The sequence below is a fragment of the Triticum dicoccoides genome, chromosome 2A (genome assembly GCF_002162155.2).
Source record: "Triticum dicoccoides isolate Atlit2015 ecotype Zavitan chromosome 2A, WEW_v2.0, whole genome shotgun sequence".
NCBI classification, from domain to species: Eukaryota; Viridiplantae; Streptophyta; class Magnoliopsida; order Poales; family Poaceae; genus Triticum; species Triticum dicoccoides.
Genome location: NC_041382.1, coordinates 17,820,940 through 17,834,414, shown reverse-complemented (window position 1 = coordinate 17,834,414; position 13,475 = coordinate 17,820,940). Strand labels below are relative to the sequence as shown.

The window sequence follows — 13,475 nt, the reverse complement described above, 5'->3', positions numbered from 1 at the left end:
ACCTGGAAATTGACATGGTGAAGCAGATACAGCAGAAATATGAGGTATGACTTATGCTAGCTTTCTTTAACCATATTTACTGTACCAGCCCCCAAGTCTATTGCTTATAAGTAAATATGTTGTAGACTTTTGAAAATTGCTTAGCACTGCTTATCCGGCTTAGGAAAAAGACTTTTAACCCGGTAACACTTGCGATACACATTAGCCCCCAAGTGCTAAACATCTTTGCTTGCAAAGTGTTTGGGACTTTAATTTCCATGAACCGGAGTAGTAATTGAAAATTCTTCAGGATACATTAGCCCCCAAGTGCCAAATACCTTTGCTTGCAAAGTGCTTGGGACTTAACACTATTTACCGTAATCTTGAGTGTTATCTGGTGCAATGTAGGTCATGATAAGTCAATTTGAATCGGAAATTGTTGACCTGAAGAACCGCGTGGCAGCCCAGGAGACTGAAACTCAAAAGGCTAACTCCAAATTTGAATTCAGCGTCTCTGAACAAGAGAAGCTGAAGCAAAATTTTGAATCGGAGAAGAAAATTTAGGCTGATGAAAAGGCCGCACTGGTGACCCGGGCCGAGACAGCAGAGGCATCGCTGGCGGAAGCAACGGCCGAACTGTCTGACTTAAAGCGCCAGATATCTCGAATGGTCTCAGCAATCTTTGGTGAGTGACTTACTCAAATCTTAAACACTGCAAAACTCCTTGAATGACCATTTCGGTTGTTTCCTCTGACTCACCTTATGCTTAATAACGCAGGCCCCAGAAGCACAAATCTCAAGGAGAACATGGTGATCAAGCTGAAGGCGGTTTATACTCTGGTGGAACAGCTCTACACCGGGTCACAACGTGCCCTGGCCGTTGTGTCTTTATCAAATGATGTTCCCTATCTCCTGCAAGATGTGCTGAAGCAGCTTGATGTGCTACCTCAGCGGATCCAAGAGTTAAGACGAGCATCTGCAAGAGCCGGAGCTATAGCCGCATTGAGCCGGGCCAAGGCGTGGCTTCCAGAACTAGACCCTGCTGATATTGCTCTTGGGTATCCAAGTTTAAACGAAGATGGCACCGTGTTTAATGATAAAGATTTCACCGCCTGTGTGAAAGATATACGTCTGGTGGTTACTCTTATTGGGAACGACACTAACCTCTCCAAGTGTCAGCCGGGTTACGACAACGAGAATCGTAGAATCCCCACGCCGCATTATGACGACGTCAGCTTGATCCCTCCAACCCGTAAGCACACCTTTGCTCCTGAAGTCGACCCAACCGGTTTAATAGATGATGACGTTGAGTTTGAGGCCTTGAGTGGCATTGACCGGGACTCATCATCCTTCCAGGACAAAGCAGCCGGCGGAGAGGTGGAGAAGGATAACCCGGAGGCTTCAAATCAACCCCAAGAGTAGATTATCAGGCGCCACCTGCTTATGTAGTTGTAGAAAAACAATGCCGCATCATTCAGACTCGGAGAGTCTTGTAAAAAAAATACCTTGAGTTTTGCTATGCCTTTGCGTATGCTTATGGCCTCTAGTACTTGCATAAGCTGTCGTCACTATATACTTTATATGAATCTGTTATGCCCTTTGCAGATATACCTTGCATTGCCCTGTAGTGCTTACAGCTGTTTTTCTGGCTTATATAAACCAACCCCTGAGGGTAAACTTAACTCCTGAAAATTGGCACATACAAGTTCACCTGGTTCTTAACAACCTGATGTAACTAATATTAATTCTGGAAGATTGTAATGTATTCCATTGTACCTTCAAGAGGGTCACAAGATATCTAATGTTGGCACTTGTAAAATATGATGAACAAAATTCAAGGGTTTCTGATTCGAATACGATCAGTGACCCGTTCCAAAGGGGTTGGGCTAAGATTCGGATACGATCTGTTAGCCCCCAGTGGCTGTGGCGATGCCGATCAAGTGGGTATCGACAACTATGTTCTCTTTGGTTCGAATACGACCTATGTTTGAACAGGAAGCCCCCAACTGACCATAAGAGTTGTTTAATGACGCTGATTCGAATACGATCCACGTCAGACCCAAAAGGAGTTAAGCTATGATTCAGATATGATCAAGAAGCCCCCAAGTGGGTTTGGCAGTATGCTGATCAAGTGGGTATCGACAGCTATGTTCTCTTTGGTTCGAATACGACCTATGTTTGAATAGGAAGCCCCCAAGTGATCACGGCTAGATTCAGATATGATCATAAACCGGACCAAAGGAAAGCCGGATTCAGATATGATCCGCTTCTCCTTGGTCATCTCCACCACCTGACAAGGAAAACACATAAACCTTTTTGGGAGTGGAAAAAAGGACAAAGGTCCTGCTTTATTGCTTTATATAATATACATAGTATAAGTATATACACATTAGAGCCGACGGCTCAAGTATAATAAGGCCGAAGATGAGCGATATTCCACGGCCGACGGGTCTCCTCCTCCGACTTACGTGAGTCTTTGTGTTCCCGAACGTCGATAAGGTAGTATGATCCATTGTTCAGATTCTTGCTGACCACAAAGGGTCCTTCCCAAGGAGGGGATAGCTTGTGCATGTTAGATTGATCCTGGATGACTCGGAGCACTAAGTCGCCTTCCTGAAAGGTTCTGGACTTAACCCGGTGGCTGTGGTAGTGGCGCAGGTCTTGCTGGTAAATCGCCGAACGGGCTATTGCCAAGTCTCGCTCTTCATCCAACAGGTCAAGTGCATCTTGCCGAGCTTTTTTATTTTCTTCCTCAACATAAGCCGCCACACGGGGTGAATCGTGACGGATGTCACTTGGCAGGACCGCCTCTGCTCCATACACCATAAAGAAAGGCGTGTAACCCGTAGATCTATTAGGTGTAGTATTGATGCTCCAGAGTACAGAAGGTAACTCCTCCACCCAACAACCCGGCATCCGCTGTAAGGGGACCAAGAGCCGGGGCTTGATACCCTTCATGATTTCTTGATTGGCTCGTTCTGCTTGACCATTTGATTGAGGGTGAGCTACAGCTGAAACGTCAAGCCGAATATGCTCTCGTTGACAGAACTCTTCCATAGCTCCTTTGGAAAGGTTAGTACCATTATCAGTTATGATCCTGTGTGGAAAACCAAAGCGAAAAATCACCTTTTTCATAAACTGGACTGCTATGGCTGCATCACACTTACTCACTGGCTCCGCCTCCACCCACTTTGTGAACTTGTCAACGGCCACCAAGAGGTGAGTCTTTTTATCCTTAGATCTTTTGAAAGGCCCGACCATATCAAGCCCCCAGACTGCAAATGGCCAGGTAATTGGAATCATCCTCAATTCTTGAGCCGGCACATGGGCTCGTCGTGAGAATTTCTGATATCCGTCACATTTACTGACCAGGTCTTCTGCATCAGCATGAGCTGTCAGCCAATAAAACCCATGACGGAAAGCTTTGGCCACAAGAGATTTTGAGCCGGCGTGATGATCACAATTGCCTTCATGAATCTCACAAAGGATCTCCTGACCCTCTGCAGGTGACACGCAACGTTGAATTGCGCCAGTGATGCTGTAATGATGTAACTCGCCATTGACAATTGTCATGGACTTAGACCGCCGGATGATCTATCTTGCCAAGGTCTCGTCTTCAGGCAACTCTCCCCGGGTCATGTAAGCCAAATAAGGCACTGTCCAATCCGGGATAATGTGGATAGCCGCCACCAGCTGTGCCTCCGGGTCTGGTATTGCCAGATCTTCTTCTGTAGGTAACTTAACAGAAGGATTATGTAAAATATCAAGAAAGGTGTTAGGCGGCACCAGCTTACACTGAGACCCCAGCCGGCTTAAGGCATCAGCCGGCTCATTCTTTCTTCGATCAATGTGTTCCACTATGTAACCCTTGAAATATCCAGCCACAGCCACGACTTCATGATGGTAAGCCGCCATGAGGGGATCTTTAGAGTCCCACTTGCCTGACACTTGTTGAGCCACAAGGTCTGAGTCTCCTAAGCATCTTACCCGGCTCAAGTTCATCTCTTTGGCCATCCGGAGACCATGGAGCAGGGCCTCATACTCAGATGCATTGTTAGTGCAAGGAAACATAAGCCGGATCACATAACAAAATTTGTCACCTCGAGGGGAAGTTAATACAACTCCAGCCCCCGAGCCTTCCAACTGTCTGGACCCATCAAAGTGAATAATCCAATAAGTGTTATCGGGCTTCTCCTTAGGTGCCTGTAGCTCTGTCCAGTCGTTGATGAAATCCACCAAAGCTTGAGACTTAATGGCAGTACGCGGTACGTACTTCAGACCATGAGGTCCGAGCTCGATGGCCCATTTGGCGACTCGTCCTATAGCCTCTCTGTTCTGAATAATGTCTCCCAAGGGGGCAGAACTTACCACAGTGATAGGGTGACCTTGGAAGTACTGCTTCAGCTTCCGCCTTGCCATGAACACCCCGTAAACAAGTTTTTGCCAATGAGGATATCTTTGTTTTGACTCGATGAGTACCTCACTGACATAATAAACCGGCCGTTGAACCGGATGTTCCTTACCAGCCTCCTTGCGCTCTACCACAATTGCCACACTGACGACTCGTGAATTAGCAGCCACATATAACAGCAAAGGCTCTTTGTCAATGGGAGCCGCAAGAACCGGCAGCTCAGATAACTGCCTCTTCAAATCCTCAAAAGCAGCATTAGCAGCATCACTCCAGACAAAGGTGTTTGCCTTCTTCATTAATTGGTACAGCGGTAGGGCCTTCTCACCTAACCGGCTTATGAACCGGCTTAAAGCGGCAACACGACCCGCCAATCGCTGAACATCATTAATACATGCCGGTTTAGCCAAAGAAGTGATCGCCTTAATCTTCTCCGGATTAGCCTCGATGCCCCTGTTTGAGACCAAGAATCCCAAAAGCTTGCCTGCAGGCACACCAAATACACACTTCTCCGGGTTAAGCATCATTTTGTAAACCCGGAGATTGTCAAAGGTTTCTCTGAGATCAGATATCAAGGTTTCCGCCTCTCTGGATTTCACTACTATGTCATCCACATAGGCATGAACATTGCGCCTAATCTGATTTTGGAGACAATTCTGTACACACCGTTGATAAGTTGCCTGGGCACTCTTGAGCCCAAAAGGCATAGACACATAGCAGAAGGCTCCAAACGGGGTGATGAAAGCCGTCTTCTCCTGGTCCTTAACTGCCATCTTGATCTGATGATAACCAGAATAAGCATCCAAAAACCTCAAACACTCACAACCTGCCGTAGCATCAATGATTTGATCAATACGGGGGAGGGCAAAAGGATCAGCCGGACAAGCTTTATTTAAGTCCGTGTAATCCACACACATCCGCCAAGTGCCATTTTTCTTGAGTACGAGTACCGGGTTAGCCAACCACTCCGGGTGAAAAACTTCGACAATAAACCCAGCCGCCAAGAGCCGGGCGACCTCTTCTCCTATAGCTTTTCGTCGCTCTTCATTGAATTGCCGCAGAAACTGCCTGACCGGCATACTTGACTAAAACCGCCATCAGCGTCCCCATATCGTTGCAATCACGCTTAAGGCGCCCCAGCTTCTGTCTCAGAGGCTTGAAGCGGCAATTCTTCTCCAGCATGAGAACTGCTGAGCCGGCATCCATCTTATCAGACGAATGTATTATATCTTTGACCCGGTGCACCCAATGAGTCGTAGATTCACCTTCTTCCTGCTTACAATTTGTCAGATCCACAATTGACATAGACTGCTTGCAAGTATCCTTGAAGTTCTGGATGAAACGGGCCTTTATCTCCGCCCATGAACTAATGGAGTTGGGTGGCAAACCCTTTAACCAAGAACGGGCCGTTCCGTCTAACATCATGGTGAAATATTTAGCCATCGCTTCATCACTAACCTCTAGCAGCTCCATAGCCATCTCGTAACTTTCAATCCACGCCCCAGGCTGTAAATCAGCCGTATAATTCGGCACCTTCCGAGGTCCCTTGAAATCCTTGGGCAGACGTACATTACGTAGAGCCGATACCAGACAAGGAACTCCTCCGATTCTAGTAGCAACTCCCGCCTCAACGGAAGTCGTCGGGTAAGCCGATGAGTTCTGTTAGGCTAGCTGAGCCGCCAGCTCGTCCTCCTAACGTATCCGATCCTGAACCGGGTTATACTCGCCGGGCTGGTTCCGGCGCTGAGCGTTACTTGACAAGGCCTCTGACTCCATGTGTCTACTGTAACTCGGGCTCCGATTTTGACGAGGCGGGGCTAACCAGGGCGGAGGAGTCGAGTGAATCCTATCCCGGCTGTAGGAGTAGGTCTCTTGCTGAGCCAGGGCAGTTCTCTGATCTTCCGGGTTTCCACCGCTGTCGGATCATCCCCATCTACTGGGAGAGCCGCCAAACATGTTGATGCTGCGATTAAGTTCTCCATGGGGTTGGAGAAGTGACCTTGTGGTATTGGTACGTAATTGGGTGGTGCCATATTGCCGTGAGGAGGTGCAATCCCCTGAGGCTGGACTGGACCTCCCGCTCCGGATGTAATAAGCTGATTCGCACCTGGCGGGTTACTTGGGCCGGCCCCGGGTGTAGCAAAGAGATTCCGAGGATCATAATTCTGAGGTAAACGGGACTGATTTTTCTGATGTCTCCTCTTCGTTACCTCATTAGATGTGTTTAAGCTCAACGTGAGCTGCAAGGCCTTTGTCTGAAGTTGCTGCGCCCGTACGTCCAAAGCCGCCCGCTCAGCTGCTAATCTAGCGTCCTCAGCTGCTAAGGTTTCCTTGACTCGGGCGATCTCGTCGCGAACCTGTGCCACCTCTGCCTCATGCTCAGATTGGTTCGCAGGGATGACTGTAACAGTTAACAAAGCCGCAAGCTTATCCATGAGATCCATCAGCACCTGAGCCGGTGAGCGCACGGGGCCTTCTGCCCCGGCTGCTCCTAACCCGGACGTTATCGCCGCTGAGGCCGTAGAATTTTGGCCGGGTTGAGTACCAGCCATGAAGACTCATGCCCAGTTTGGCGACTCTGAGAGGTCCGGAATAGTGCTGCCATCGGAACAGCCCCCAAGCACACCATCTTGAACTTGATACAGCGAATCTGTTGAGCCGGCAGATGAATCACCGTCAGAGAGGACGGCCGGCTCACCATCACCTTCAGATCCTTCAGGAAGTTCACCTCCATGGATGCAACCCACAAAGGCACGCTTCACGACGGGTTGAGCTCGGGCGGGTTTCGCATGCTGAACTGTCTCGATGAGGTTGGTGCAGCTGTCCGGCTCAGGGCCCGGCTCACCAATCCGGCTGATGAAGACGTGAATTCCGCCAAAGGGGACCCGGTAGCCGTACTAAATTGAGCCAGCGTCAGGGCCCCAGCCTTCGTCGTTGATGTAGATCTTGTCGCGATGACTCTTGGTCATCCGGCCAACTGTGTATCCCTTGAGCCCTTCGAAGCTGCCCTTCAAGAACTCAAATCCACCGTGCGCTGGCCCCACGGTGGGCGCCAACTGTCGTGGAATTGTCACGGCAGATGTCCTCTTGCAAGGACTTGATCATGGAGCCATCGCAACTAGGAAGCTTAAAGGGGTTAATCGGGACAAAGGACACGCGAGGTTTATACTAGTTCAGCCCCTTACCGTGAAGGAAGGCCTACGTCTAGTTGGGTTGGAATTGCTTGAGGTTTCGATGATCAGGGAGCGAGATACGCTATGCCCGGTTCTCGATCTCTTGTTTCTTCTCTCCCAAAGCCGCCAGCTGGTCGTCCCCTTATATACACGGGTCGACGCCCTACGACTTATAGAGTCCCGGACGGCTCATAAACAGTGTCCGGCTCGGTGACTAGTTATTTCTACCTTACAATACAAGTCGCACCCTCATGGCGGTTTATCACCATGGGCCCTAAATTGTCTGTGGGCCTTTAGACCCTTTACTGAACCGCCATCTTCACATCTTGGTCTTGGGCTTCAGATGGGCTTCTCTTTGCGTAACCCGGCCCCTCCTGGGCGGCTTACGTAAATAATTATATCCCCAACAGTATCCGGGAGTTGCACAATCTCATGGTCTAAGGAAATGATACTTGACATTAGAAAAGCTTTAGCATATGAACTACACGATCTTGTGCTAGGCTTAGGATTGGGTCTTGTCCATCACATCATTCTCCTAATGATGTGATCCCGTTATCAACGACATCCAATGTCCATGGTCAGGAAACCGTAACCATCTATTGATCAACGAGCTAGTCATCTAGAGGCTTACTAGGGACATGGTGTTGTCTATGTATCCACACATGTATCTGAGTTTCCTATCAATACAATTCTAGCATGGATAATAAACGATTATCATGAACAAGGAAATATAATAATAACCAATTTATTATTGCCTCTAGGGCATATTTCCAACAACTTTGTGTGCTACCAAACATCACAACGTAACTGGGTGATTATAAAGGTGCTCTACAGGTGTCTCCGAAGGTACTTGTTGGGTTGGCGTATTTCGAGATTAGGATTTGTCACTCCGATTGTCGGAGAGGTATCTCTGGGCCCTCTCGGTAATGCACATCACTTAAGCCTTGCAAGCATTGCAACTAATAAGTTAGTTGCGGGATGATGTATTACGGAACGAGTAAAGAGACTTGCCGGTAAATGAGATTGAACTAGGTATTAAGATACCCTCTTGCCAGACATGTGGCAAGGCACACATCTGGTGCGGTACTCAGCATGGCATACCGTATAGAGCCTATGACAAAAGCATAGGGGATGACCTTCGTCCTTCCTCTTTCTTCTGCCATGGTCAATCTTTGAGTCTTACTCAACTTCACACCTTACAACTCAGGTAAGAATCCCTTCTTTGACTGATCTATTTTGAACTCCTTCAAAAACATGTCAAGGTGTGCATTCTTTGAAAGTATCATCAGGCGTCTTGATCTATCTCTATAGATCTTGATGCCCAATATGTAAGCATCTTTATCCAGGTCTTCCTTTGAAAATCACTCTTCAAACAACCGTTTATGCTTTTCAGAAATTCTACATTATTTCGAATCAACACTATGTCATCCACATATACTTATCAGAAATGTTGTAGTGCTCCCACTCACTTTCTTGTAAATACAAGTTTCTAGCAAACATTGTATAAACCTAAAAGCTTTGATCACTCCATCAAAGCATATATTCCGACTCCGAGATGCTTGCTCTAGTCCATAGAAGGATTGCTGGAGCCAGCATACCTTTTAGCATTCTTAGGATCGACAAAACCTTTTATTGTATCACATACAACTTTTTCTTACGAAAACTGGTAAGAAACTTGTTTTGACATCCATCTGTCAGATTTCATAATCGAAAAATACAGCTAATGCTAACATGATTCCGACGGACTTAAACATCGCTACGGGTGAGAAAATCTCATCGTAGTCAACTCCTTGAACTTGTGAAAAGAATCTTTGCCACAAGTCGAGTTTCATAGACGGTAACATTACCGTCCACGTCTGTCTTCTTCTTAAAGATCCATTTATCTCAATGACTTGCCGATCATTGGGCAAGTCCACCAAAGTCCATGCTTTGTTCTGATACATGGATCCTATCTCAGATTTCATGGCTTCTAACCATTTGTCGGAATACGGGCCCACCATTGCTTCTCCATAGTTCGTAGGTTCATTGTTGTCCAACAACATTATATCTAAGACAGGATTACCGTACCACCCAGGAGTAGTACATATCCTTGTCGACCTATGAGATTCGATAGCAACTTGATCCGATGCTTCATGATCACTATCATTAACTTCCTCTTCAACAGACGTAGGCGCCACAGAAAACATCTTTCTGTGTTGCATCACTCTCTGGTTGAAGTAAAAGTTCAACAACCTCATCAAGTTCTATCTTCCTCCCACTCAATTCTTTCGAGAGAAACTCCTTCTCGAGAAAGGACCCTTTCTTAGCGACAAACAATTTGGCCTCGGATCTGAGGTAGAAGGTATACCCAACTGTTACCTTTGGGTATCCTATGAAGATGTATTTGTCCGTTTTTGGTTCGAGCCTTTCCAGCTGAAGCCTTAAGTATCGCCGCCCCAAACATTAAGAAACGACAACTTTGGTTTCTTGCCAAACCAATGTTCATACGACGTCGTCTCAACGGACTTATATGGTGTCCTATCTAAAGTGAATGCAGCTGTCTCTAATGCATAACCTCAAAATAATAGCGGTAGATCGGTAAGCGACATCATAGATCGCACCATATCTCATAAGGTTCGATTATGACGTCCGGACATACCATTACGCTGTGGTGTTCCAGGTGGCTTCAACTACGAAACAATTCCACAATGTCTTAAGTGATTGCCAAACTCATAACTCAGAAAATCCCCCTTTGATCAGATCGTAGGAACATGATCTTCTTGTTATGATGATTCTTAACTTCACTCTGAAATCGCTTGAACTTTTCAAACATTTCAGACTTGTGCTTCATTAAGTAAATATACCTATATCTACTCAAATCGTCAGTGAAGATGAGAAAATAGAGATATCCACCGCACGCTTCAATTCTCATTGGATAACACGCATCAGCATGTATGATTTCCAACAAGTCACTTGCCCGTTTCATTGTACCTGAAAACGGGGTCTTAGTCATCCTGCCCATGAGGCATGGCTCGCATGTGTCAAGCGATTCAAAATCAAGTGACTCCAAACATCCATCGACATGGAGTTTCTTCATGCATCTTACGACAATATGACCTACGCGGCAGTGCCACAAGAAAGTGGTACTATCATTATTAACTCTACATCTTTTGGCGTGAACATGCGTATTACCACGACCGAGATTCAATGAACCATTCACATAGGGTGCATGACCGTGAAAGATATTATTCATGTAAACAGAATAACCATTATTCTCTAACTTAAATGAATAACCGTATTGGAATGAACATGATCTAATCATATTCATGCTCAACGTAGACACCTGATAACATTTATCTAGGTTCAATACTAATCTCGAAGGCAGATGGAGCGTGCGATGGTGATCTCATCAACTTTGGAAACACTTCCAACACACATCGTCACCTCGCCCTTAGCCAGTCTCTGTTTAGTTCGTAGCTTTTGCTTCAAGTCACCAATAATAGCAACTGAACCGGTATCCAATACCCAGGTGCTAAAGGAGTACTAGTGAGGTACATATTAATAACATGTATATACTTTGTTGAAGTTGCCAGCCTTCTTATCTACCATGCATTTGGGGTAATTCCGCTACCAGTGACCGTTCCCCTTACAATAGAAGCACTTAGTCTCGGGTTTGGGTTCAACCTTGGGTTCCTTCACTGGAGCGGCAACTGGTTTGCCATCCATGAAGTTTCCCTTCTAGCCCTTGCCCTTCTTGAAACCAGTGGTCTTGTTAAACCGTCAACACTTTGAACTTAAGCATAATGCATAAACTTCAAAACACAAGCACTTCTCCATTGTTCTAGAATCTTTCATATCATAATTGTCCAAACTTTTCTTTTCTAAATGAATTGCCCTTATTTGTTTTTACTTTATGCTTTACAACCTATAATATCCATGAATCTTAAAATACATTAAGTTTTTTATAAAATTAATTGGTTTTGAATGAGATGAACTATAACAATAAATGAATATATACATCATGCATACTAGGGAATTACCCCGCGCGTTGCTGCGGAAATATAAAGATTAATTACAGACGACTTACATCTGAAGGAAAAGATCTAAATCAAAAGCTACTAATTTTAATATATTAATATTCCATACTTGCATTATGCGTAAATCAGAGCCTTTCACAACCTTTTGTAAGTAAATAAATTAAATAATTATTTAATCTACTACATATGACCAGTGACAAAAATAAACATATTCGCATGGTTTGCGTGGGCTGAAAAAATATTAGAGTATGTTGAAGTGGGATGCTTGCATGTTGAGAGAATTAATGATAATATAATAAGGTTTGCATGGGCTGAAAAGTATTGCTAGTGGATGCTGATGTGGCACACTTAGTGAGATGAATGGCATGCATGTTGAGAGAATTAGAAGTATTGCATGTGCTGAAAAATATTGTTAATGGATGCTGACGTGGCACACTTGGTGAGGTGGATGGTTTACATGTTGAGAGAATTAGAAGTAGTGGGGATCAACTATTTAGATATTATAGATATGACTCAAAGCTTGCATACTATAGTGTGATATTTATTTATATTTTGGTTACCAAATCTCATACGTGCAATGCACGTGTATCTTACTAGTCAAGTTTAGGAGTTGAACCCTCGTGAGTTGGGTTATCACTATCTTTCTAACCATTCAACCACGAAATCCGTTTGTGTCTACGATGTTGAAGATTGAGCCAAGGTGTCGTACATGTAGTAGTGTGGTTTTTCGTTAGCTTCCGCAGGTTTCCAAAAATATGTCTTGTTTGTATGTCCATTATACGGTGTGGTTATGGTTTATGGGATTGTTAAATCTCAGTCGACTGAAACTTAACCAAGTCCCAGTCAATTCTATATTCGTGGGATCTTACGTGGAGTTCCGTGCAAAGTTTCTTTTTAATTTTTTTATTACACGTTATGTTACTTGATTTAGACTTGGTTAAGTCTCAGTCGACTGAGATGTAATCACACCCTATGATTTAATGAACCACACGTGTGGTGATTGTTACAAAAAGAGAGAAAGAAGAAAAGTTGTGAAGATCTTAACTTGCTCGTGCTCCCCATATACATATCCCGTACCCCCAAAGTCACACAAGACGATCGAGCGCAAACTCACATTCTGGTTGCTGCTTCGGCGATCAAAATGATTGTGCACCTGACACCATGGGACCTGCGGTGGATCACCATGGACTACATCTAGAAAGGCGTCGCCCTGCCTAAGCCTTCGTCCCACGTGCACGCTGTCGAACACCTAGCGTCATCCTCCGCGCGCACCGTGGGCCACTTCTTCAACAACAACGTCTTCAGAAAATAACAACGGTCAAGTTTCATCGTTGTCAGATCTAACCACTAAAGGCTAAATCATGGGTTTTTATCCTAAAAATCAAGTCTGCTTAAATTCAAGCAATACCTTCAATAAGGCAAGGACATAAAAAAATATCACAATTACCAGATATAGCAAATTAAGGTTCCAACTTGGGTTTTCATCCAAGAGCTCGATATCGGTACTTAAAAAGCACCACCAAATCAGATTCAAAATGTGTTGTCTTTTTTCTTTTGCGGGGTTCAAAATGTGTTGTTGTCATCACTTTTCACGATCGCAACTGGTACATGCGTAGCACAACCTTGACGTGAGATGCCATGCAAGCGAAGACCAAGATCAAACAAGCAGGCAAACGAGTGGCGACAAGAGTCGGTTGCCACCAAAGACTGCGAGCAATGAAGGTCATCATTATACATCGTGACAGTCAGTGGCGGAGCTTGCAGCCCAAACATGGGCGGGCCAACAAGAAGAACATAGCTGATGGGCTGCTGTTTTAAGGCCCAAGATTAGATGTATACTGTATAAACCTTCATGGGCTGGGCGGGCAATGGCCCATTCAGCCTTGCGGAAGCTCCGCC

At 45.4% G+C, this 13,475-nt stretch overlaps 1 protein-coding gene across 1 annotated transcript in view; it reads left to right on the top strand.

Moving 5' to 3' along the window:
- Positions 1-793, top strand: part of LOC119357440 (uncharacterized acetyltransferase At3g50280-like) — a 58,056-nt gene extending 57,263 nt beyond the window's left edge. The window contains exon 8 of the mRNA XM_037624392.1: positions 758-793. Coding sequence (XP_037480289.1) covers positions 758-793 — 36 coding nt within the window. The remainder of the gene's footprint in view (positions 1-757) is intronic.
- The last annotated feature ends 12,682 nt before the right edge of the window (positions 794-13,475 follow it).